The 25,517-nt window shown below is 44.5% G+C and overlaps 1 protein-coding gene across 1 annotated transcript in view; it reads right to left on the bottom strand.

Moving 5' to 3' along the window:
• CD101 (CD101 molecule) overlaps positions 1-23,284 on the bottom strand; it is a 31,629-nt gene extending 8,345 nt beyond the window's left edge. Inside the window, exons 1-7 of the mRNA XM_070395760.1 lie at positions 23,209-23,284; positions 15,111-15,491; positions 13,399-13,812; positions 11,539-11,925; positions 6,535-6,918; positions 5,206-5,610; positions 1,667-2,077 (exon numbers count right to left, since the gene is read on the bottom strand). Of these exons, the coding sequence (XP_070251861.1) occupies positions 1,667-2,077; positions 5,206-5,610; positions 6,535-6,918; positions 11,539-11,925; positions 13,399-13,812; positions 15,111-15,491; positions 23,209-23,251 (2,425 nt within the window). The 5' untranslated portion in view covers positions 23,252-23,284. The remainder of the gene's footprint in view (positions 1-1,666; positions 2,078-5,205; positions 5,611-6,534; positions 6,919-11,538; positions 11,926-13,398; positions 13,813-15,110; positions 15,492-23,208) is intronic.
• Between the last annotated feature and the right edge of the window lie 2,233 nt (positions 23,285-25,517).

Raw genomic sequence — 25,517 nt, 5'->3', positions numbered from 1 at the left:
TCAAATATGTTTTGTTTGACACTCTCCGGACTTTAAAAGGATTTGAATTTGCTGTGAACGTCCTCAAAATGAGCCATGTCACACACAAAAAAAACAACTGTAGGCCTTTCTTGCTATATTAAACGACTGGACAACACTGAGCCCACATACTTGAGTGGGAAGCTCTGGCTTGAGCTCAGCAGCGGCTGCCTCCTGAAAGGGACGTGCACACATTGTCAAGATTTGGCTTAGCCCTAGCTGGTTTGGCTCGGTGTATAGGTCCTGGGTTTGATTCCAGTCAAGGGCACATGCCCAGGTTGCAGGCACGATCCCCAGTAGGGGGCGTCCAGGAGGCGGCCGATCACTGATTCTCTCTCATCATTGATGTTTCTCTCTCTCTCTCCCTCTTCCTTCCTCTCTGAAATCAATAAAAATATATTTATATTAAAAAAAGATTTGGCTTAGACAACGGGGAGGAAGGCATGCCAGCCCCGCAGATGGAGAATGCCGAGTGTGCAGGAGCTGGTGGGACGGCAGAGAGGCTAAATGCAATATAGGACATACTGAGTCCGAGGCATCCAAGTAGCAATGCCCAGCGGGGCCGCTGGTTAAAAGCCCCGGAGCTCAGGAGACCAGGCTAAGAATAGAGACCTAGAGCCAGTTCATTGAAGGCGGCAGCTGGAATCAAGGCAGTGTTTATGAAGCTCTGAAGAGAGCAGGGAAGAAGGAGAAAAATGGGCCCAGGATCCAGCCCTGAGGAACACCCACGCTTAGCAGGGAGAGGAAGAAGGGTCTGAAGAACAGTGAGAAGGGGAGCCAGAGGGGCTCCCTATGGCCCTAGTAGACTGTGAGCTCCTTCGGGCGAGAGCTGTGCCTTATATCTGTGTATTCCTAACCGCCTAACACATAGCAAGGCTCAGTAGAATCTTGCTGTTGCTGTTACATCAAAAATAGAATCTTAAGTGCCAAAGTAGATGAACTTATCTGCATCGTGCTGTTGGATCTCGTCCAGTTTCCCAACCCTTAGCCGTGACATTCATTTAATGTTCATCAACACTGGAGGTGACCCACGGAAGGCTGAGAGGTCTACTCAAGCCTGCCCACACGGGACCGCGGCTCTCTCAGGCCAATGCAATGGGTGGAACTCCTATTACATTTTTAAAGATCTCCTGAGGCAAAGGCGATCCCCTCAGTAAGCCATTCCAACGGTTAACTACTCTTTCTCGCCTTCTGTTTAGGCAGCCAAATGTTGAAAAGCAATTTCTGCACACATCCCTGTAGAGTTGTACAGTTTCTGTTCACAGTGGGAGAAATATGCTTCGTATTACTCTTTCTCTGCCAAATTACAATAGAGCCCCACCGGAATGACACAGCTTGTTATTATACTAGTAGAGATCTGAAGATATGATACCCTGGGTAGCTGCCTGGACCAGGCTGCCAGGCTGTTCGGCAAACCAATCAAAGGACTCTTATTCCCCTCCAAGTCTATGAACCTTCAGATTGATTCACCTTAGGTGACCCACCGCCCCCCTCTGGTGGGTTTCTGGGCCCTACCGTCATTGTGTAGGACATTATTCCTAGGACTCTAGGTCCTATTTTTACCTTCATGTGATCAGTCCGAAGAACCGCTGCCTGAGAGAAGATGGCAACCCTACAGAAAGACGTGTGAGTACACTCACAAGTTTACCTGTTGGCCTGAGTTTCAGTTCTGTCACACCCGATGTCTCTTCTCCAAGCTTGTACCCAGTGCCATTTGCAGACAAGAGCCACTCCTGCACCGCGCAGCGGTATTTGCCCTGATCGCTGTCTTCCACATTCAGAATGTGTAGCTGAAACATGTCTTGGGAAACTTTCTCGGTGTGGAATTTTTGTTTTCGCCGAGGGGTATGAAATTCATCCCCATATTTTACAACATTGGTTTGGTCCGTTTCCAGGATCCTCAGCCAGGATGCGTTAGAGGAAATGGGAGAGAAGGACCAAATAACGGCCAACTGCAGGTGCCCAGTCGTCTTGGATAAGATGCTACATTCCACAGCGGCGTTGGAGTTGATGGCAAGCTCTTGGGCTTGACTGCTGGAGTTCACTTTTAGCTTGCTCTCTAAATTAAAAGAATGGGAGCAGCGACATATTTTACTTTGTTAGAAGACAGAGTTTCAAGGGAGAAGATACACAGTAGAGGCCAACTAGAGCAATACCTCCTCCATCCCTCAGATGTGCGAACTCCCTCTCCAGCAGCCCCACCGACAGCTCATTCAGCCTCCGACAACTCACTACCTGACAAAGAGGCCTATTCCGTCTTCAGAGAGCTCTGCCACTAGAACATTCTTCCTGATATCAAGGTGAGTTTTACCTCTCCACAACCTCCATCCACGGGTCCTGGTGTTACCCTTGCCCAGGGGGAGGGGACAGGTGGGTGGGGCAGTAAGGAAGAGTCATACAGAAAAGCCCAATCTCTTCCACAGGATAGTGCCTCAGTGTTGAAGCACAGACATCTTCTCTTCTGTAGCCTTTTATAACTCAAAGGGAGAGGAAGTTCTTTGTCTGTGTGTTCACTAGCCAGCACACCCTTGGATTCACAATTTGCCAGTCTAGTTGTATGTGCCTTCACATATGGGTAAACAAAAGGAAGTTGTATGTGGGCTATTAAAATTGTATGTCTCAAGAAAGAAACCCATTGAGTGACAAAAAAAAGAGATTTATATGTCTCTATGCAGCCACTCAACTGTGGGAATATCATATACATATGGAATCAACTATTCTTTAACCCCAACAGCTTTTGTGCTTAGTCAGAAAGATGAATGATAAAACCTGGCTTCCAGATCTTAGTCCAGTGGTTCTCAACCTTCCTAATGCCGCGATCCTTTAATACAGTTCCTCATGTTGTGGTGACCCCCAACCATAAAATTATTTTCGTTGCTACTTCATAACTGTAATTTTGCTACTGTTATGAATCGTAATGTAAATATCTGATATGCAGGATGTGTTTTCATTGTTACAAATTGAACATAATTAAAGCATAGTGATTAATCACAAAACAATATGTAATTATATATGTGTTTTCCGATGGTCTTAGGCGACCCCTGTGAAAGGGTCGTTCGACCCCCAAAGGTTGAGAACCGCTGTCTTAGTCTAACTTCATGTTGACATCACTGATTCTACTTTTGTAGCTGCTTATTGGTGTTGCTCTTCCGTCAATAAGCATTTATTAAGCACATACTATGTTATGTGCTAGACTATTCCAGGCTCTGTGGATCCCTCCCCTCGGTGGGTTCACAGTCCAGAGGGAAGGACTAGTGCAAGGACAGAGGGTTAGAGGTTATAGGATTGTGTCACCCACGCAGAACAGAGGTATGCAGGAGTGGCCATCGAAGCACACTCCAGGACCACCTCACCCAACTGTGGGAGTGAGGGAAGCTTCCTAGAGTAAATAGCTCTAAGCTAAGTCCTAAGGGTTCATAGGAATTAGACTGATGGAGAAGAAGTTAAGAAATCATATACAAAAGAAGCAACTTGAACAAAGACTTTAAAAATGAGAGAGAACATAGAGTATTTGAGGAACTGCAAGTAATTCAGGGTGGCTGGGGCTCAAATTCAAGATGGAAAGTGGAAGGAGATGATGCTGGAGAGACATAAAATGTACCAAATCATAAAGGACCTTGCAGGTTGTGCTATGCGAGTGTGGATATGAGGTGAGCACGGAGGAGTGGTGGATGACTCGGGCTTCCCATGTGGGTCACTGGTGGGTGGTGGGGACATAAAGGACAATGGAGGAGAAGTAGCTTTGGGGGGATAATAATGGTGCATTTATGTTTTGACATATTGAGTGTAGACATGTCTTGGCGGCAGCTGCATAGACGTGTCTGGAGATCAGAAGAAATGGGTCTGGGAGTTGGCAGGACATAGGTTGAATCTGGGGGTAGGAATAAGCCCACTTCAGGAGAGTGTATAGGATGAGAAGAGAGCAACCTGAGGATGAAACCCCAAGGGATGAATCAATGGAGGAGGAGAATTCTGCAAAACAGTATGAGAAGGAGCAGTTGGAGCGTTAGGAGGGAAACCAAGAAAAGCTCATATCATGAGGTCAAGAAAAAAAGAAGTTTCAAGAAGAAAGGCTTGGGCTAACAATTTCAAAATCCACAGAAAGGACAAGTAAATTAAGGCACGAGTCATCAACAAGGAGACCATTACTGTTACCAAAAACATTGCTGAGCAGCAGACAGAACAATGATAGCCACCATGTTTGAGCATCCGCTTGGTGCGTCAGGCACTGTGCTAGGCACATTATGCATGCCACCACCTTTAAATTGCACATTAGCAGTTTACAGGGGAGGTACCAAGGCTTGGGAAGGTTAAGTGACTCGGCCAAAGCCATGCTGCTACCCAGTGCTTGTCAGATCTAATTGACCTCAAAGGCTCTCGAACACTCTTCCCTGAGAGAACGAAAGTCATGAAAGAAGATACTCGACACAGCAGGACTTGGCCCAGGTTGTCTTGCTTTTAACCTCTATGCTCTATTAGCAACTGACAAGGTAAATTATACTGGCCAATAATCATAAATTCTCTAACTCATATACATCAACGCATTAAAGTAAGTGGATAAATATATTCTGATGAAATGTACATGATCCACACCCCACTGGTGCTAGCCCTAGAGGTCCCCGCTGTGCCATGTGGTACTACTCTTGGGTTGCTGGCTGGTGGGGACTTGTGGAAAGATGGAGAAGGGGCATGGAGGAACAGTTATTATTAGTCGGTGTGGAACTATTTCAGTGTTTTAACAACCAGCATGGCCATTCTGCGCATACTAACACAGTTAGCCTAGATATCGCTTATATGTGGTGCTGATGTATGCAGTACAAACACAGGGAGAGGCCTTTCTGTTTTAATTCTATAACTTACCCAAAGTGGGAGTAGTATTTTCTTTTTTTGAAAAAAAGCAGGGATTGCCCTGGCTGATGTTTTCAGTGGTTAGAGCACCAGCTGGTGCACCAAAGGGTCCCAGGTTCGATTCCCCGTCAAAGGCACATACCTCGGTTGCAGGTTTGATCCCCAGCTCCAGTCAGGGCACGTGTGGGAGGCAACCAATCGATGTGTGTGTGTGTCTCTCTGTCTCTGTCTCTCTCCCCCTCATCCCCTCCCACTCTCTCTAAAAAATTAAGGGAAAAAAATATTCTCAGGTGAGGTTAAAAAAAAAAGAAGCAGGGATTAATTTTGAGTGGTGATTACCTGGTAAAGAGATGACTATCCTCAGGGGGTGAGAGCTGGCAGAAGCCCTCGCCGGGCCATTCATGGGCAGGGAATTTCTGTCATAAACCTCCACCTTACACTGATACACTCCCGCCTCTTCCTCGGTGGCCTCGTGGATTAAGAGTTGAGAACGAAACGAAGACTGTGAAATCTTTGTCCTCCTTTGGAACTGGGACGGGAAGTCCCCCCACTCAATGGTGCCATTATGAGTGACTCGAATGAGCTGGTGAGAGACGTGAGAGCCAGCGGGCTGGAACTGCCACGTCACGGTGAGTGGTACCTGGAGGTCGGAGAAGCCGGCCCCCACTATGCAGGCCAGGTCAACGGTGCTGGTTAATTTCACTTGCGGCTGACGGCTCATCAGACTAACTTGTAAACCCGACGCTGTGGGCAGAAATGCGAAACGCAATTTGTCGTATGTTTATCAAACCAAAGTCCAGCCCTGCCCAGCTTCCCAGGCACCACCTCTGCACACCGAACCATCATTCATCCCCGGGGAGTACCAAGTATTTGGGGGGTAGATGCTGATTCACAGTACAGTCTGTCCTGAATGCTGACCTCAATTTTCCAAAGTTGAGCCTCTTCTCAGAGCGTCCTCAGCAGCAACAACAAACAGGCAAGTGTTTGTCCAGTCGGCTCCTTAGACAGCTGCCACTGAGTGGGAGGGGTGCTCCCCAGGCCCGGTGCCTGGCCTCCTTCCCTTACCCCCACTCATGTGCAGTACACTCTTCGGCACACGCCAGGCAGACTGTCATTCCAGGGCTGCAGCTGTCAAAAGCTGAGTGCATGGGACTCAGCTCCACTTGGCATACCTCTTCTATAAGTCTGCTCCAATTCCTAGGACTTCCTTTTTAGCCTTGAATGACAGCTTACAAGTTGTACCTTAAAGATGATCTTTATAGCCCTGGCCGGTTTGGCTCAGTGGATAGAGCGTCAGCCTGACTGAAGGGTCCCAGATTTAATTAAGAGCATGTACCCCGGTGCAAGCTCAATCCCAGGCACGAAAAGGAGGCAACCAATTGATGTAAGATTGATGTTTTCCTCTCTCTTTTTCTCCTTCTCCCTTCCACTCTCTCTAAAAACCAACGGTAAAAATATCTTCAGGTGAGGACTTAAAAAAAGATGATTTTTATCAAGATGAGTGAACTTTGGAGATTAACTGACAGACATGGTAGCCAAAGGCTATGCTCTGTGTTCTGGGTACACACACCTTAACGAGGGGATTCAGGAGGAGACACAATCAAATGCCACTCTATCTCACTGCAAGAGACATTGGTGATTTCAGAAAAGGATTTCTTCGACACTTACCCAGAGATTTTACAGTGACCGCTATCTTCTGCGTCCAGTTCAGGCCTCTGGCTTGGCTCCGGACCCTCTCGAACACTCTGCACTCGTAGGAGCCGCTGTCCGTGACCGTGGTGGAGGTGATCTCCAGCCGAAAGGTGGCCCAGTCCATTTTCTCCAGCCTGGCGTGGCCGTGGTTAGTGGGTGTCCCATAGGAGGCACCCAGTTGCACGGTGCCATCCTGCTCCATGCCAGCCACAAACTCCGGCTGTGTCTGGCCCTGCGGCACGTGCCACCAGCTCACGGACAGGAGACTTTCAGCTCCGTCTGCCTTGCAGAGAAGGGTGAGTGCCTCTCCTTCCCACACAGCTTGCTGCTTGTTCTGGGTAGACACGGCCACACTTCTTGCTGTGGATTACAGGTTTTAGAAGAAAAAATTATTATTTTTTAAAAAAAACACATTTTTATTAATTTCAGAGAGGACAGGAGAGGGAGAGAGAGATAGAAACATCAGTGATGAGCGAGAATCATTCATTGACTGTCCTGCACACCCCACACTGAGGATCAAGCCTGCAACCTGGGCATGTGCCCTGATGGGGAATCAAATCATGTCCTCCTGGTTCATAGGTCGACGCTCAACCACTGAGCCACACCAGCTGGGTAAGAAAAAATGATTTCAAGGAAATGAAAAATTTTCTAAAACACAGTGAGATCTCATTCATTGGGACGTGACTGGTTAGTGACAAATCAGATCAGGCTGCTTGCTCCTGCACCACCTCAGAAAAAAAGACTTGCCAAATGCTTTAATGGTGGAAACACGACACAGAAAGGATATCAGGGGAGCCTATTCACACTTAAACAATTTATAATGTTCCCTTCTTCTTAGCAGTGTGTTAAATCAGCCCTTCCTTGAGAACATCTAGTTGGGAAAACAGCTGGCAATATTTTGTTAAATTAATTGGGGGGGAGGGGGATGTGTGACTCTGAAAGTAATGAAGCTGTGTTTATTTAAATTTTTAGTTTTTTGGAAGTCAGACTTGCACAGTTTAAAATGACCATCCTCTCTCCACTTACCTTTCCCTAAATTAGCATGTGTTTTGAACAGGGAAGGAGTATTGTTAATAGGATTTCTGTTCACAATACCCTCATTAAAAACGATTACTTGGGGGGAAAATACATATGTGCAGATTTATTTCTCTTTTTCAAATTACATATAATATATATGTGGTGTTGGCTGAAGGGAGGATCCTTCTTTTAAATCACAGTGTAAACCTATAAATGTGAATCTGGTTCCCGGGTGGGAAATTCGAGATGTGTAGAAATGCAGACATTCATTCAACAACCACTTCCTGGGCAAGCCCTGGTCCTGGGTGCTTTGTAGGCAAAGCAAAGACAGCTCAGGAGCGCATGCATCGGAGGCAGCCCAGCCTCAGGCTGAAGCCCCAGGTCCCTGCAGTCAGAATGATCTTGGGCAATATAACTGACCTCTGTGAGCCTCGATTTTCTTTCCTATAAATATAAGGGTAATAATAGCACTCACCTTATCACATTGTTGAGAGACCTAAATGAATGGCACATGCAAAGGGCTTAGCCTGGCTGGCAAGGGAAAGTGCCCAGTAAGGGTTAGCTGTTAGCATCAGTATGTTATCATAGACACTTCGTGAAAATAGGGTGGTTCAGAGCCAAAGGAGAAAAATGAAAAAGAACTGGCACTGGGAATCTGAATGGCATCTAATTGAATTTGCAAACTGTTCTTCCCTGCTGTGGACGTAGTTCACTCTTCTGCTGTTTTATATATATACTAGAGGCCCAATGCACGAAATCCATGCAAGGGGCTCAGCCCTTGGCCTCTGCCTCGGCCCCTGCTGCCCGCCGACAGCTTTGTCCAGAAGGTCGTCAAGAAGGACATCCGGTCTAATTAGCATATTACGCTTTTATTATTACAGATGTATATAAGTTACAAAGACAGAATGAAGATTAATGTCTACAAATTATATGTATATATATACATATATATGCATATATATATGTGTTTGTGTGTGTATATATGTGTGTGTATATATATATATATATATATATATGCAAATTTGTTTCCAAATTTTGGGTATTAGAAGCATGATTATACTTACATTTTTGTCAAGTTAAAAATAGAGTCATAACTGAGGCTTAGAAATTAGAGGGAATTTTATTGCTCATAATCTCACTACTCTAATGTAACCATTATGGTAATTAATGCATGTAGAAAGCTATTGTTCCAGGGACTGGAATGTATGACCGGACCTGCCCTGACTTCAGTAGACCCACAAGCAACTCGAGCTTTGTGTCTCGGGAGGACTGTAAGAAACAAGACAAGACTGTATCTGAGCCATTGTGCTCCAGGGAGAGAATGTCCCCTACTCAGGATGCAGATAAAGGGGATCTCAGAAAATCGCTGGACTGCAGCTTTTATCTGATTAACCCTCTTTTCCTGAATTCCAAACCCCTTACCTATTTTCTCCTGAATTCTAAGCCCTTTACCTATACTTTTCTTCTCCTTATAAAAAGGGCGGCTTGAAATGAGATGTAAGGAGGACCTTTTAGGGTACATAGCCTGCCGTCTTCTCAGATCACCCGCCGTCTGAATAAAGTGCCCACAAAGAGTCAGTCCTTGTCTCTACTAATTGATTCTGGTAGCGACAGGTAGCTCTGATGCTGACTTTCCCGGTTTCAGGACTGCGTCTCCCCCTTCCGTCTAAAATGTTCATAGAAGGATACAACTCTGCTCATATTTCAAATAATGGTTTGACTTTCATTTCTTTTTTTTTTCTAATTGATTTTTTTAGAGAGAGGGGAAGGGGGAGAAAAGAGAGAGAGAGAGAGAAACATAGATGTGAGAAACATCGACTGGTTGCCTCCCGTAGGAACACACAACCTAGGCATGTGCCCTGGCCGGGAATCGAACCTGCCCCCTTTTGGTGTACGGAACAACGGAACAACGTTCCATCCAACCCAGCCACACCGGCCAGGGCTGGCTTGACTTTTAAAACTGAGTGTGCAACAGGATCCTTAATAAATTTGCTAAATACTTTTTCTGTTTCTACATATTGGGCCCATTTGGGGCTCCAGCTTACACAAAGGACTGTGTTTGCTTAAGAAGACCACCCTACTGGTAAGCTTAGGATCTGTACTCCATGACATACACCTATGGTCCCTTTGGCACAAATTCCCACATTCTGGGTTTAAGAAAGGTCCCAGATATGCTCCAGGGGAAACTGAGATGCACAAAGCAGAGATTTACTTCTGTGTAAATATGTAAACCGCCTACATTGTTTTCCTTGATTCCTAGAAAGTTAAACCAAATGTTTGGTGTGAAAACTAACACCAACGCACTTCCTGGCTCGCCACTCTAGGCCAGAGCTTCTGTGTCTTCATTCCTAGCAAACGGGGAGATGAAGGAAAGCATGAAAGGGGAATTTATCTATCTTGGGAGATCTCTCCAATGAGCAAGTACAATAAGGATATCTTAATTTTTAGTTTGCTTTTGGTTTTTGTTTTCAGGCAAATTAATCTTTCTAGATTTTGAATTTAATACTCAGCCCAGAGAATCCTAATTCAGTCAGCCCCCTATAACCATGGGTTCCTCATCTGCTGATTCAACCAACTGTGGGTTGAAAATATTACACACACACAAAAAAGTTATTATTGCACCTGACGTGTACTGTGTAGTTAGGCCTAAGATGGTGGCATCTGTACAAACTTTTTTCCTTGTCATTACTCCCTAAACAATACAGAATAGCAACTACTTACATAATATTTACATTGCATTAAGTATTATAAGTAATCTGGAGGTGATTTAAAGTACACAGGAGGGTGTGCACAGGTTATAGGCAAATACTGTATCATTTTATATAAGGAACTGGGGCATCCATGGATTGTGGTATCTGTGAGGGGTCCTGGAACCAATCCCCATGGACACTGAGGGACCACTGTATTAGTTGCATATTTATCCATTCTTTCTCCACACAAAAGCACTGACTATTCAAACATGTTTAAGGTCATCCAACCTTCATAAACTAAGTGAGAGCTGAGTGGTCTTTCTAGTCTCATTCCTACAGCTACTCAGACTCTTTGGACAGACATCTCACCACATCACAGCAAAAGGCAGGGAATAGCGCCTGTGTACTATCATTTCCCTCTTCATTCCTTTGGTGAGCCATGCTTTGGTGCAGAATTATGACTTAGAAAAAAAAAAAGACTTAGAACTGGTCCCTATGGCTGGTGAAGATAATAAAGGATTGACAAAAGGCACCTGAATGGTGGAGGAGTGTGGGGTGTAATGTGGGTGTTCATTCCCCAGGAAGAAGCAAAGTGGAGCTTTTTCCTCTTAACCTACTCACATCACACACACAACAAAAGACAGAGGGCTTCATTCAGACAGGTGTTCTCTGCTTGAAGAAAAAGCCACTGTGGAAAATTAGGGCTGCCAGCAAATAGAATCAAAGAACCTAGGATAGCAAGACAGGATTTAAGGACAATCCAATTGTATGTCATTATTTTACACTTGAGGAAGTTGAGATTTAGAGAAATAAAGTGGAGCATCCATGGTCATGACCCATTTAACCGCTCAAGAACGGGACTCAGGCCCAGCCAGCGTGGCTCAGTGGTTGAGCACCGACCTATGAACCAGGAGGTCACAGTTCGATTCCCAGTCAGGGCACATACCCGGGTTGCGGGCTCGATCCTCAATAGGGGGCGTGCAGGAGGCAGCTGATCAATGATTCTCTGTCATCACTGATGTTTCTCTCTCTCTCTCTCTCCCTCTCCATTTCTCTCTGAAATCAATAAAAATATATTTAAAAAAAAAGGAAGGAAGAAAGAACAGGGCTCAGGTCTTCGGCTAGTTTGGGTGCTTTCCTGTACTTGCCCCCAGAGTGATCTGATTGACACCTGACTCTTCAGGAGATCTCCACTGTGTCCCTGAGGCAGCCTATACTAATGAAGGAGAGGATCTGAAAGCAGCTCGACCATGCCTGGTCCGACTTCACATACCTGCTGGCTTCCTCAGGTGCACGTGACTGTCTGGGGATTGCTTGCTCTGAAGCAGCTGCCAGGAGCCCATCTGAGCCCTTGTCATCTCCGCCACTGCGCATCTGTAGGTGCCTTCATCCTCTGGGCCCGCAGCGAAGATCTTGAAAGAGAAAGCCTTGGGGCTCAACTTTGAAACCTGGAGTTGTCCTTGACTTGCTCTCTCGTTGTAGCCTTCCTTCAGGCCCAGAACTCCACCGGCATCAATACGGGCCACTTCCATACCATTGAAGAACCAAACGCCCTGAAGCTGTGGGTCCCGGCCACTGCCCAGTACCTGGCACACCAGTTCTAAGGGTTTCCCTTCAGTAAACGTGCTCTCGGCCGTAAGGTTGACTTGAAAATCTCTCACTAGGAAACAAAGCAAGGAAGTTATTTAGAGAGGCCACTGCATCTGTCCCTTCAGTAGCAGAGAGAGATGACAGCCCCGTAAGGACAGTACAAAGACTGAATGCCATGTTGGGGTTCAAGTCTAAGGAGGAGATAGGCCGAAGAAATGCCTAGCATTGAGAATGCCCTTGCCTGTTTCTTACATCACACAGAAAGAACAGCATACCTGTTCTCTGAATGCAATCCTATTAAGCAGGATGTGTGCATAGATGTATAAAGTATAGAGCAATGTGTTTTCAAAATAAAAGATATGACAGATTTTATGCTATGCTGAATTACTAGAAATTGTGATTTCTTGCTCTATATTTTGGCTGAGAGTATCCAGTGGAGTTTTCCTACGTTAAAAGCACATGTGATCTATGACAGGTTCACAGCTAATATCATTCTTTTTTTTTTTTTTTTTTTTTTTTTTTTTTTTTTTTTTTTTTTTTAAATATATTTTATTGATTTTTTACAGAGAGGAAGGGAGAGAGACAGAGAGCCAGAAACATCGATGAGAGAGAAACATCGATCAGCCGCCTCCTGCACATCTCCCACTGGGGATGTGCCCGCAACCCAGGCACATGCCCTTGACCGGAATCGAACCTGGGACCCCTCAGTCCGCAGGCCGACGCTCTATCCACTGAGCCAAACCGGTTTCGGCGCTAATATCATTCTTAACAATGAAAAACTGAACGCTTTTTCTCTAAGATCAGGAGTAAGACAAGAATGCCCACTCTTACCACCTCTATTCCACATGGTACCAAAAGCCCTAACCAGAGCAATTAGCCAGAAAAATAAATAAATAAAAGGCATCCAAATCAGAAAAAAAAAAAAAAGAAGTAAAATCATGTGTAGAAACTCCAAAAGACTCCACTGAAAAACTGTTAAAACTAGTACACAATTTCAGTAAAGGTGCAGGCTACAAAAATCAACATCCAAAAATAATCTGTTGTGTTTTTAGACACTAACAACGAACTATTAGAAAAATAGATTAAGAAAACGCTCTTATTGACAATCGCAACAAAAAGAAGAAAATGCCACCCAACGCAATCTACAGCGACTCAGGCCAGGTGTCTGTGGTGACACACCTGATTCCAAAGGCCAGCTCCACCGCTCAGCAGCGGGGTGACCTTGGACAGAGCATTTAGCATGGCTGAGGCTCAGCGTCCTTGCAGAGCCTGGCCAGAATGGTAACAACACTCACTATTTCCACATACGGCTTGTGGAATCTATCCAACTATTCAACAGACCTTAGCCCATACAAACCCTCCTGTGGACAGAGCCAAAAGCGGACGGTCTTTCTTTTATTTATGCTTCCTGGATGGCGAAAGGAAAATTTACTCAAGCTTTCAGGAAAAATATTTTTAGATTCAACAGAGGATTAGAAGAAAACAAAAAGTTATCCCATAAATACCCACCATCAGCACATTAATTTTCTGAGAAGATAATTACCTGCTGGCTGGATTCTCAAGGTTGTTTGATCTGTCTGCTTTTTTGCAATGAAAGTCCAGGTTTCATCCGGATCCTGAATCCATTCAGTTGCCTCACAGAACAGCCGGCCTTGATCCGAGGGCTGCAGGCTCCCTATGGACAGCCTGAAGGTAGCGGCCCCAAGCTTGTCGAGCCGCACGGCACCACGTGCAAACCTCTCTGTGTATGAGGGCCCAGGGAGCAACGTAAAATCTTTGGAGAGGGAAATAATCTTGGTGGCTGGACTTCCTCCATCCTGCAGCAGGTACCAGGCGACAGACAGGTGGGTATGCTGAGCTGTGGCTTTGGCTGCCTCACAGGTAAGTTCTAACGGCTCACCTTCCTCCTTACTGAGAGTCTGGGGACTCATGGTGGCAGAGAGGGTGTCTGGAATAACTGGAAGCAAAGACATAATGATAATTGGCCCAATGCCAGTCAGACTGGCCTACTTAGATGAAGATGGCGCCCTGACCCGCCATCTGTAAAGCACATACTTTGAGTTTCTTTTCAGGTAGCCATACGCGTTCCCTGTGGCCAATGCAAACGTTGGCATCTATGTACATACAGTCGGCGGAACTTAGCAAAGCTAGTGGCTCCCTGATGCACTGATCCTGACTTTACATGTTTAGCATAGGCTGTAGCCAAGGTTGCTACTTGGACATGAAATATTTAAAGGGGAACACCCTGGGAGCTAGAAGACCTAGATTCTGATCCAAAATCTGTCCCTGACTACATGAACCAGAGCAAGTCAGTTCACTTCCTTGGCCTTAACCTGCTCCTTTATAAAACAACATTCTGAAACCATCTGTTACCTGCTATTCAGAGCCAACATGCAACCTGTACGAAAGTGCTGATAACCATCCTACACCTCATCATTCTCTCCGTCCTCAAAGGAAATGACAGAGCCTAAGCTTAAGTGAAGGCAACACTTAGATTCGATCAATGACTATTTACTGAGCATCTATTTAGTGCAAGGGACTGAGATAAACATCCCCTCCTCCTGGTGCTCAGAGTGAGGTAGGAGAGAGTCACAGAAGCAGCCAATTACCACATAAATGGGTGAGGGCTAAGAATAGTGGTGTGAATAGAGCATTGAGAGGAAAGAAATTGAAATACTGCCTGCAACAGTCAGGGCAGGTTTCACAGCAGAGGTAATAGCTAAACTGGGTCCTGAAGTATATGTAGGAGTTTGCTAGGCTGAACAAAGGGTGATAAGATATTCTAGGCAAAGGGAAAAAATGATAATTGCAAGAACTATTACCCTTTCTTTTTTTGGTAAATATGCTAGAGAAGGGTAGTTTGAAAATAAGCATTGACATTATGATATTAATACTACCTATGACATTAATACCAGCTCTTATCAAGTTAATGTTCTGCCTCCAGGAGAAGACATAACCTGATGAGAGCTCTCTAAGCTTTGACTGATGCTGTGGCTACTATCAACCTATGGGTAGCTGTGGGTAGGCCTTGGGAAGACACACACTATCTCAATCTTCAAGGCAAAGTTGATTGGAAAAATTAATTGACAGCTTTCAAAAACATGAAATACCTATTTGTGATAAATCCCCCAAATATCCAGAGAGGTACATGGGCAATTTTGCCAAAGCAAACAGCACAATATAAAGCCATGTCACACCGCAAGGCACTGCGATGGATATTTGGGGGTGGCTAGCAGAGGCGGGCACACGGCTTACCAATCAGAGTAGTCTTCGCACTGTAACTCCCATAGTATTTGCCATCAGTGTTCGGTGTGTGACACTCATATTCACCAGAATCCTTCACCTGGAGCTTTGAGATGTGCAACAAGACTGAGTTGCCCTGGAGCCTCTCCACGTAGACGTCCCTGCTTCGCACCCGCTGCGCATAGGCTGCGTAAGTGAAGTCAGCATCCTTGGTGCTAACGATCTGGATTTCTCGGGCCGGGGCCGTCGGCAGGTAAACAGACCACTGGAAATGCTGCTCGGAAGGTCCCTGGTGGCCAGTTACCTTGCAGCCGATGCTGACAGGGTAACCTTCAGCTCTAAACAGCGGTCCTTTCTGAACTGTTACTTCTCTCTGGCCAATGCTCAGCTTAGCTTGCAAGTGGGAGAAAGAAAGGGGAATAAAAATAGATTAGTGTCTCAGTTCCCAGCGTGCAGCCTTCTGCAGCTCCCTGTATTACACTCCCTGTAACTGAGAGCGCAGGTTATTAGCTATAATCAACTCAAAGGTTCAACATCTTCTTTAGGCTGAGGAGCAGGGGAATGGCTTGATGAATGAATTGTTCTTCTATAACTTTAACTTCCATTATCATCTCTAGTCGCTTAGAATCAAGTCTAGCCCTAGCTGGTTTGGTTCAGTGGATAAATCGTCAGCCTGCGAACTGAAAGGTCCCAGGTTTGATGATTCCAGTCAAGGGCACATGCCTGGGTTGTGGGCTCGATCTCCAGTGGGGGACTTGCAGGAGGCAGCCGATCCATGATTCTCTCTCATCATGGATGTTTCTATTTCTCTCCCTCTTCCTTCCTCTCTGAAATCAATAAAAATATATTTTAAAAAAAGATAGCTAAATAAAAATACCTGTAACAAGACTAGAAGTTAATTAAAACAACAACAACAACAAAAACAAGTCTAGCCCTGGCCAGTGGGGCTCGGTTGGGCGCCATCCTGTGCACGAAAAGGTTGCCAGTTCGATTCCCAGTCAGAGGACATGCCCGGGTTGTGGTCTCAATTCTGGGTAGGGAGCATGCAGGAAGCAGGAGGCAGCTGATCTCTCACATCGATGTTTCTCTCTCTCTCCCCCTCTTCCTTCCTCTCTAAATTGAATTTAAAAACACACACAATTCTAGCTTAATTCATGTAACATGGCCCCTACCATGAAACATATCTGCTTATCTGAAGTACACTTATTTTAAAGTAAATACGATGTATGATGATTCACCTGTACATTTTTTTTTTGGGGGGGGGGTGGGCGTGAAATTCAGCAGGTACTTCCTAAGCCTCAAATTCCTGGGTGGCATTTCTCACAGCCATGATTGCTGGAGAGGCAGTCTCCAGCACTACCCATGGGGCCATGCCTTTTCCTGTGGGTTAGTTGGTCTATTTGTAGCTCCTGGCCACATATGATGCAAGATCAGCTGCAATTAGCACCTGAAGAGATAGCAGTACTTCCTTTCTATACCGCGGAGGGGTTTTTGATTTGTAATTTTTTAAAGAGCCACTGCAGCTTTATTGAAAAGCTTCATACTGTTGAATGTCAAGTCCCACAGGATCTGGAATCTGAATTTATTTTAGTTCTTCCCTTACCCCAGGTTTTCATTTGGGACCACTGTGGAATGTTCCCTGTTGGGACAAATCTCATGGATTAGATTAGATTGAAAGGAGAAAACATTATTGAACAGTAACATTTCCTCTGATATACACATTTTCAAAATCAAGCATTTTGCAGAAATTACAATGCGTTTATTTATTATGTTAATATTAAAGGCTAGTTTGTGTTCCAGAAAAAAACAAAGAACAGATGACAGATGCCACAAGGGTGAGCTAGATCTTTCAGGAGGGCGGAGGGCCAGTGGGAGGGGAGGGTGAGATGGAGTGACCACAAGTCGGAGTACTCATCTGAAGGAATTAACAGAACGGAGTTCATAAGAAGATACCGGAGAAGCAGAGCATCTGCTGAATCGTGTGACCCTACAGGACAAAGGAACTGAAGGGGGAAAAGTGAGAGCAAGGAACAATGACCTTACAGAGACCATGATAAGGCTGAGAATAGAAGTTTTGGAATGAAAACAATTCTGATAGACGCGGGGCTACAAACAAATGGGCAGAAAGAGTGAGTTGTCACCCGATACAGTCAACTAACTAAAAACTGCACATGTGCATGCTCAGTGCAAAACGGAACAACAAACATCCAACCATCAATCGACCAACCACACACATTTCCAGTAATCATTTAAAATATACTCATGTATTCATAAATCCCAATTCATATATATTTTATGTTTATATTGTGCTTAGAAATAGAAGTTAGGACATCTGAGAAAATTTTAAATTATTACTTATAAAAAAAAATCATACTACAGACGCCATTGAAAACATTTTCAGCAAAGCCAGCCAGTCTTAGACATGTACCTAAGAGGTGTGCACTGTGCCTCAGGCGACCGTGAGAGCATCTGTGGCTGTATTATTCAATAGAGCCCCCGAACTAGAGGCCACCCATACGCCCACCAATGTAGAGCAGATGAACTCAGGACATCCATAAAATGAAATAGTTGCAATAACATGAATAACTGTGTTTAATAAAAGATGCAAAATACTTTGAATCTGTTTGACTACCTAGAGAATAGAATGGTTCTACTCTTTATAAAGTTTTAAAACAGGCAAGACTACACTGTGTTAAGTGATGCAAACATAAGGGGTGAAGAGAATTAAAAGAAAAGAAAAGCTAGGAAGTGGTTATCATGAAAGTCAGAAAAGTGATTGTGTGGGGGGAGGGTTGTGATCTGGATGGGGCCCATGGCAGCATGGGTGGGTCTTTCTTGGGTTTTAGCAGTGTTCTATTTTTTTTTTTTTGACCTGGGTAGTGATTGCATGGTTTTTACTTTTTACTTATTTGTTCAAAGGCATATTTATGTTTTATTAACTGTTCTTTTGTGTTATATTTCACAATAAAAAAAATGCCTTTAAAAAATATGGTTTCTGAGGTACCACTCACCTGTTTATATCAGGGCATGTTTCCACAATGCTATTTTTGGTTGCTAGGCAACACTCCTTCAACATTTTCCATGACTTTTCAGAGAGATGGGTACCGCATTTGAAGCATTTCATTGTGAAAACTAACATTTCATTTCTACTGTTTTATTTGCCAGTTCAATAAATATTTATTCAACCACTTCTAGTATTTCTGATGCTTCAGGAACCAAGATATGAAGATGAGTTTGAGAGAGACTCTGACTTCTATATTTTATAATTTTGTCAAGTAGGCTAATAGTCCTCATAGAGAGAGGTGATAAAAATGCTTTGAGGAATTTGAAGGAAGGAGAGATTATATTTTTTGAGGAGGGAAATAGGCCAGGTTTATGAAAGAGACAGTACCAGAAATGGACTTTGGAGAATTGGAACGATTATGACAATTTAAGTGGGGAGACAGGATCTTTTAGGTAAGGAGATTTCATGAGGAGACTGAATAGGAATCAAAAGACTTGTTAAAGGAAATAGGAAGTAATCGGTTAGATTAGGGGAAGAGTTATATGAAGATTAATAGGAGGAGGTAAGACCAGGTAGGACATTTGGGTCCAGAACATGAAGGACTTGACTCTTATGATTAAACGTTTGAACTTGATTGAGTAAGCCATGCTTGATTAAGCCTGAAAGTGTTTGAAAGGTCTTAGGAAAATTAACCTGACAATTTGTATAGGATGATGGAAATTAGAAACAGACATGAGGTAATTATTGTAGCCCAGGAGAGAAGTGATGAAGGCAACAGGGGTGGGAAGAAAGGGACTACAATTTCGAAGCCATTGTGGTGATAAAACCTATCGTTTTTCAGTGTCTTGGATGCTTGAAGGTAGTAGGGGTGGGTGGAGGGATGGAAGGAAGGAAGAAATCAAAGATGATACCCAGGTTTGTGAGGGCGACTGGAAGAATAATGGAACTATTAACAGAAATAGGAGATCAGGGAGAGTTTCTGTTGTGTGTTCAAGGAAGAAGATAATGCATTTAATTTTGGAAATACTAAATTTGAATACCGAGGAATAAACAGGAAGGATATACAGCAAATAACTGGAAATAATATTTAAATATATGTATCTGTGTTTAAAGTCTTCAACCCTTAGAAAAGATGTATATTCTAATCCTTTCAAGAACTCTGTCATAGTTCCTTATTTGGCAGTGCCAAAACTTGTAAATGGTCGAGCCAAACTTGAACCTAGATTTGCCAATGCCAAACCTCTGGCTATCTCTACGGTTTCTCATGGTTTCCTGTAAATGCTTGTTTGTAAGTAGGGAGAGTTCTGGGCTGTAGATGCAAATTAAGTCAGTTACACATCTAAGTACTGGGAAGTGTTAGGGAATATAAAGAAGAGGGCTAAAGAGAGATTACTAGAAAATCTCTCTATTTAGGGGTTTAGATGAGGAACAATACCTATGGAAGGAAGAGTTAGGGAGTTGAGAGGGCAGCCAAGACACAGTGGAAACCAAAGGAGGCAAATCATTCCAATAAGAACGGGCTTGTCAGCACTGTGAAATGCCGCTGAGAGGCTGAGGATTCTAAAGGCTTACTGATGAGGGTGTCAGCGGAGATCTTTGTAAAAGTGATGTCAATCGAGCAGAAGCAGATTTCAAGGGTCAGAAGCCAATGCAGGAAGCGTAAACTACTTCAAGAAGTTTCATGCAGAAGAGTAGGGAGGAATAAGATGACAGCAGGTAGAGAGCAGCAGTGAGGGCCGGGAGGGACACAGGTGCCACTGTCTGCTTATGGGAGAGGAGCAGTGGAGGGGAGAGATGGATGAAGCCAGAGAAAGGGTGATGAATGGAGTAAGGTCCTAGTAACAGCATGAGGTCAAGAACATGATTGGGATGGTACTGCTTTCTCAGAAAAGCAAACGCCATAATGTAGCAGTTTCATAGGTATTTTTGAGATGGAAAGGAATGACTGACAGAATTCAATTCAAATGCCAATACATTGGGATCATACCCTGAAACATCTTATCACGAATATATTCTCTGTGGGATACGGCGTACATATCTCTCCTCTTCCTAAAGAGTAAACTACCTCGGAGGACTGTCCCATTGCCCTCTCTCTGAATGGACAGAGGGTTAGCTGCCCTAGCACAGCAGCTCAAAGTCTCATTGACTGATGGGCACACAGCGTGGCACTGACATACTGCATTGGAGTCATGCTTTTGAAACATGAAGAATTCTGTGATGGTATTGGCTTTTTTTTTCAAAACTATCTCTGGGATTGCCAAATTTACCACTTCAGTATTATTTGAGTAGAAGTTATTAGATTGAACCATATAAGATGACTCATATTTGACCATTTTTGATACACAAAAACAGCAGCTCCAAATGATTCCACCTTACAGAAAACCTACCAGGAGAACATGGGACACACCACGCAACTCCTTTCTTTACACACAGAAAAACCTATCTGCATGGAAGCTGGGACAGCTTCCACCCATAATTTAGTGACATTTTTTTTCATGAAATAGTTTCAGTTACACAAGCAATTTCCCCACCCCAAGACCCTCCCATATTAATGGCTTTTGTTTGGAGGCCGTCTAGTTGAGGTGAGAAATGACAGATCAAATATGCAGAACTAAGGGCTAAGTCCAAGAGCTCATTTAATCATGACATTGACCTCATTTAGCACCATATTATAACAGGATTAAGCAGGATTACTAAAAATATAAGTAAATTAGGACTAAACAGTACAATTGATCAACTGGTCATCACTTAATTAGTTTCCTTCATCTCCCCCTCAAAATATATATATATATATATATATATATATATATATATGCATGCGTAATATGCTAATTAGACTGGATGTCCTTCTGGACAACCTTTCAGACAAAGCCAGGGCTGCGAGAGAAGCCCGGGTCCCGGGTGCCAGAGGGAAGCCGGTGCTGGTAGCAGGGGGAAGGAAGGCCTACTCTTGCACGAATTTCGTTCATCGGGCCTCTAGTATATATATGTTTTTATTGATTTCAGAGAGGAAGGGACAGGGAGAGATAGAAACATCAGTGATGAGAGAGAATCATTGATTGGCTGCCTCCTGTACACCCCCTATGGGGAATAGAACCCGGACCCTTCCATCTACAGGCCGACGCTCTATCCACTGAGTCAAACTGGCTAGGACTCCCCCTCAATATTTGTGATGACTAATAGCAGGCTTCCTACATTTTTTTCAAGTTACTTCCTGATTTATGTGTTCTTCACATAAAAACTGGTTCTATACGAAGTTAGTGCTGAGGATGACTCAGACTTTCGAAGTAAAATATATAACCCAGTATTGGCCATTGTTTAAATGGGTTAAGGAAAAGCTTCCAGCACCCTCTTTTGAATCGTGATTACTACTTCCTTTCCCCTCGGACCTTCCAGCCTGCTTACAAAAGAGAGAAAAGTTGCAATTGTCTGACTTGCCCAATGTAAACCCAGCTTCCTCCTACACACAAACCAAACATACACTCCAAATTTGCAAAGCAAGTACACCCGAGAATCACTCTCAGACAAATGAACAGGACAAACAGGAACACACCAGCTAACAATCCTCAAAGGATCCCACCAGTCCACCTGGCCCTCAGCACCTGCCAGACCAGTCCAGTGGGCACTGGTCACCCAACAACGGGTCCCAGGAATCTCCTTCAGATCACCTCTCACCCCATCAAGTCCCAGATCTGGTTCTTACCTCACACTAGCCAATGCCCCTTGCGACGTGAGCCCAAACCAATTCAGCTCAAACCAATGTTTATTAAGCACCTTCTTGGCTGAATGCTGCTCCCTTTGCGTGCTTTGGTCACAGCCCTGGTCACACGGAGTGCAATTTCTTCTAGTTCCCCTCTGGTTCCAGTCATTTAAGTCCCCTCGCTAACTCAGTCCACTCTCTGTAGAGCATGGAAATTTAGTATTTCCTTCAGTCATGAATGTAGACAACAAACCATAAATATTTTCATATCACATTACAGTTGTTGCAAAAATCTTGAAATATTGTTCATATTCATTACAACATTGAAGTTTGGTGGTTAACTTCTAGATTGTTATGTAATGCATAAAGAGATGAATAAGTGACTACATCACAATCGATTTAAAACTATTTTGGCCCTGGCTGGTGTGGCTCAGTTGGTTGGAGCATCGTCCCATACACCAAAAAAGAAGAAAAAAAAATTGGCAGGTTTGGTTCAGACAGGGCACATTTGGAAAGCAACCAATCGATATTTATCTCTCACATTGATGTTTCTCTCTCTCTCCCCTTTCCTCTTCCTAAAATTAATTAAAAATATTCTAATGGGTGGGGGAAAAAAGGACACATATGTAATACCCTTTGTAATACTTTAAGCAATAAAAAAATAAATAAAATTAAATAAGTTAAGCACTAAAAATAAACATAATAAATATTCAAAAAAATATTCTAATAACTGCATTTCAATATGATTGATTGATTTCCCCTAGAGCCCTTTGTATTTTATTTTATGCATTTAAGACATTATTCTGAGATGGGGTCTATCGGCTTTACCAGATGCTAAAGGAAACCATTGCACAGTCAGTACCTGCTCGCTGCTCTACCTACTCTGGAACTATGTCATTCCCTTCCCAATTCACCATCAAACTTCCCTTTTCCTCCCCTGTTACAGGATGTAGGAATGCCCGGGCCAGCTAAGGCCCCTGCGTATGCTCCTCAGCCACGCCAAGTGAATCTCCCTGCCCCTTCTCAGTCTCTCAGCAGTCAAGTCCCATTTCAGCCCAGGTAGAATCCAGAACCTTCTTCAGCTTAGCCTAAAACTACTAAGTGCTCTCATGACCTTTCCTTCTATCCCCAAGGCACACTCATCTGGTCAAGCTCTGACATCAGGCAAACCTTACAATCACCTCCCAGGCCGGAGAGCGAAGCCTCTTCCTGTCTCCAGGGATGAGCTAGCCCAAGAAGACAAGGTAAAGGCAGAGCCAGCAAAACTGGCACCGCAGACAAAAGTCACAAAGCACTGCCAACACCAGAGAAGCCTGGCCCCGTTTTTCCTGGAGAAACCACATTATCCTGTTCCATCACCCAGCAGCCCCCAGGACAAGAGAAACAAGCGGAACGATGACACTTACTGAGAAAGAGAAGGAGAGATGCCACACGTGGGATGCGTGCCATGGGGACCCGCGCAGAGCTCTGCTGGTGGTGGCACTGAGGTTGCTCAGATGCTGAGTGACAAACGCTATGTTCTCACTATAAAGGCAAAGAGGAAGCGGTGTCATTTCCAGCCCACTGAGAGCGAGGTTGCTTGCAAAAGCCACGCTAGTTGCACTATGGTGCTTTGCGAATTGCCCCAATTTGGGTGTGAAAAAAAAAATTAGTTCAGACAACTGAACAGGACAGTTATCTTCCTGGGTAAGTATATGTTTATACAGATAAAAATAAGAAAAGGTAGGCCTCATCCTGGCTAAATATGCATCCACACGAAGTCATCAGGGAATTTAAGGAAACGGAATAAATAAAAAAAATCAAGCAGAAATGTTCTTTTCTTAGCCCTGACCCCTCCTCCCATCCTGGGAGAGAAAAGGACTGAGAAATGGCAGAAGGGCCCCTGAAGGACATGAACCTGGGGGGAGGGGGGAGGGGCAAGAGGTGATGGTGAGGAGGGCAGGCTCCAGGGCCGGCTGCCTGGGTTTGCACACCGAACCTATTTTGAATAGCTGTGTGATCTTAGAGAAGTTAATTAACCTTTTCTAACTCTCATCTATAAAAGAGTATGTACCCCACAAGACTGCTGTGAGAATTGAATGGACGAATTTACTTAAGACGCTTAGAACAATATCTCATACATGGAAAATGCTCAGTAAATGTCAGCCACCGTCATTCGACATTTAAGTGAATCTTCTTCTGCCCAGTGTGGGCCTGGGCACCAAGGAGGCCAGGGGTGAGCCTAAAAGCTGGCACTGGACTCTGGCCAACTTAATCCCACTCTAGTCCCAGAAGACCATGGGTGAGCTCTCGGAGGACTAGTTCCCTGGGTCGAGCCTACAATCAGACAGGCCAATAGCAAGCTGGCCTGCTTCAGGCAGATCCCTGGCTCCATCCACCCATCCAACAATTTTTTCGTCCTTCTATGTTCTGGGTGCTGTGGTAGGCTGTGCCCCTACAGAGCGTTAGCAATTCCATCTTGGCTCTCAGGAAACTTCCACGTCATTGGATGATCAGAACGCCACAACGATCAAGTCAGCACCCAAAGGGAATGGGGGTGCTTGGTGGGCAAGTGGGATGGACAGGATGGGCTGGGCTGGGTCAAATGAAACAGCTCGGGAGGAAGGGGGCCAGGTACAGCTGGAGAGAAACGGTTTGGCGTGAATGATGTGGCACCAGCTGTGCCCGCCTGTTGGAGTCAAGTTCGAGGCTGGTGTGAAGGGAGAAGGGTCTAGAGAGGTAGGCTGGGCAGATCTTAGTGAGCCATGCACACCAGGCCCAAGAGTTTGGCTTTGGGGAGCTCTTGAGAGGGTGGTGTTTTCTGTTTGTTTTGGTTTGGGGGTGTGTTTGTTTTTACAGGAGCATGGTCTAATTAGATTTTCCTGTTAAGCTGAATTCCATGTTGTGTTTAGCAATGATGAGGGTCCGAATGTGGGCGTTGAACATGAAGTCAGAGGAGAGAGGGATGAAGAGGTAACCAAACACTTACTGAGCACCTGCTATGCAGGGGTCCTCAAACTTTTTAAACAGGGGGCCAGTTCACTGTCCCTCAGACCGTTGGAGGGCCGGACTATAGTTTAAAAAAAATCTATGAACAAATTCCTATGCACACTGCACATATCTTATTTTGAAGTAAAAAAACAAAACGGGAACAAATACAATATTTGTATTTGCATGTAGCCCGTGGGCTGTAGTTTGAGGACCCCTGTAGCACCCTACCAGGTGCTACAGATGCACGTGGAATTCAAGTGTCTGAGGAACTTTAATGGATGGTGGAGGTGGAGCGCAGCGGAGGTGAGCAGAAAATACAATGACCAGCTATCACACCAGGGGAATTAGTGGGGTCCCTAGAAGAAACACATCGTAAGAGATATGGACATTTTTTGGAGGGAAAAAGAATATCTAATTTGGGACAACAAGGAAGAGGTTTGGGGGATAAAAGAAGGGGAAGATGGGCCCTGCCCACCAGGAACTTAGACTCTAGTTTAAGAAACAACTGTAGATAAGAAATAGTAGCCATGAAAGGCAGCCTGTGTTGGGTATCCAATGTATGGCTCTAGCAAGAAACACCCCATGAATTAACAGACTGGAGAGACCACTGCAGGCAGAGGGCAGCCAAAGGTCGTTCAGAAAGGGCTGCTTTTAAGTAGGTGCTCAGAGATCTGGTCTGATTGAAATAGGCAGAGAGGAGAGGGGAGGGCATGCTAGGAGGGAGAAATGAAATTAGATACAGAGG

This window comes from Myotis yumanensis, unplaced genomic scaffold (genome assembly GCF_028538775.1).
Source record: "Myotis yumanensis isolate MYYU_CA2020_CCGP unplaced genomic scaffold, mMyoYum1.0.hap1 SCAF_17, whole genome shotgun sequence".
Classification (NCBI taxonomy): Eukaryota; Metazoa; Chordata; class Mammalia; order Chiroptera; family Vespertilionidae; genus Myotis; species Myotis yumanensis.
This window is presented reverse-complemented; position numbering and strand designations above follow the sequence as displayed.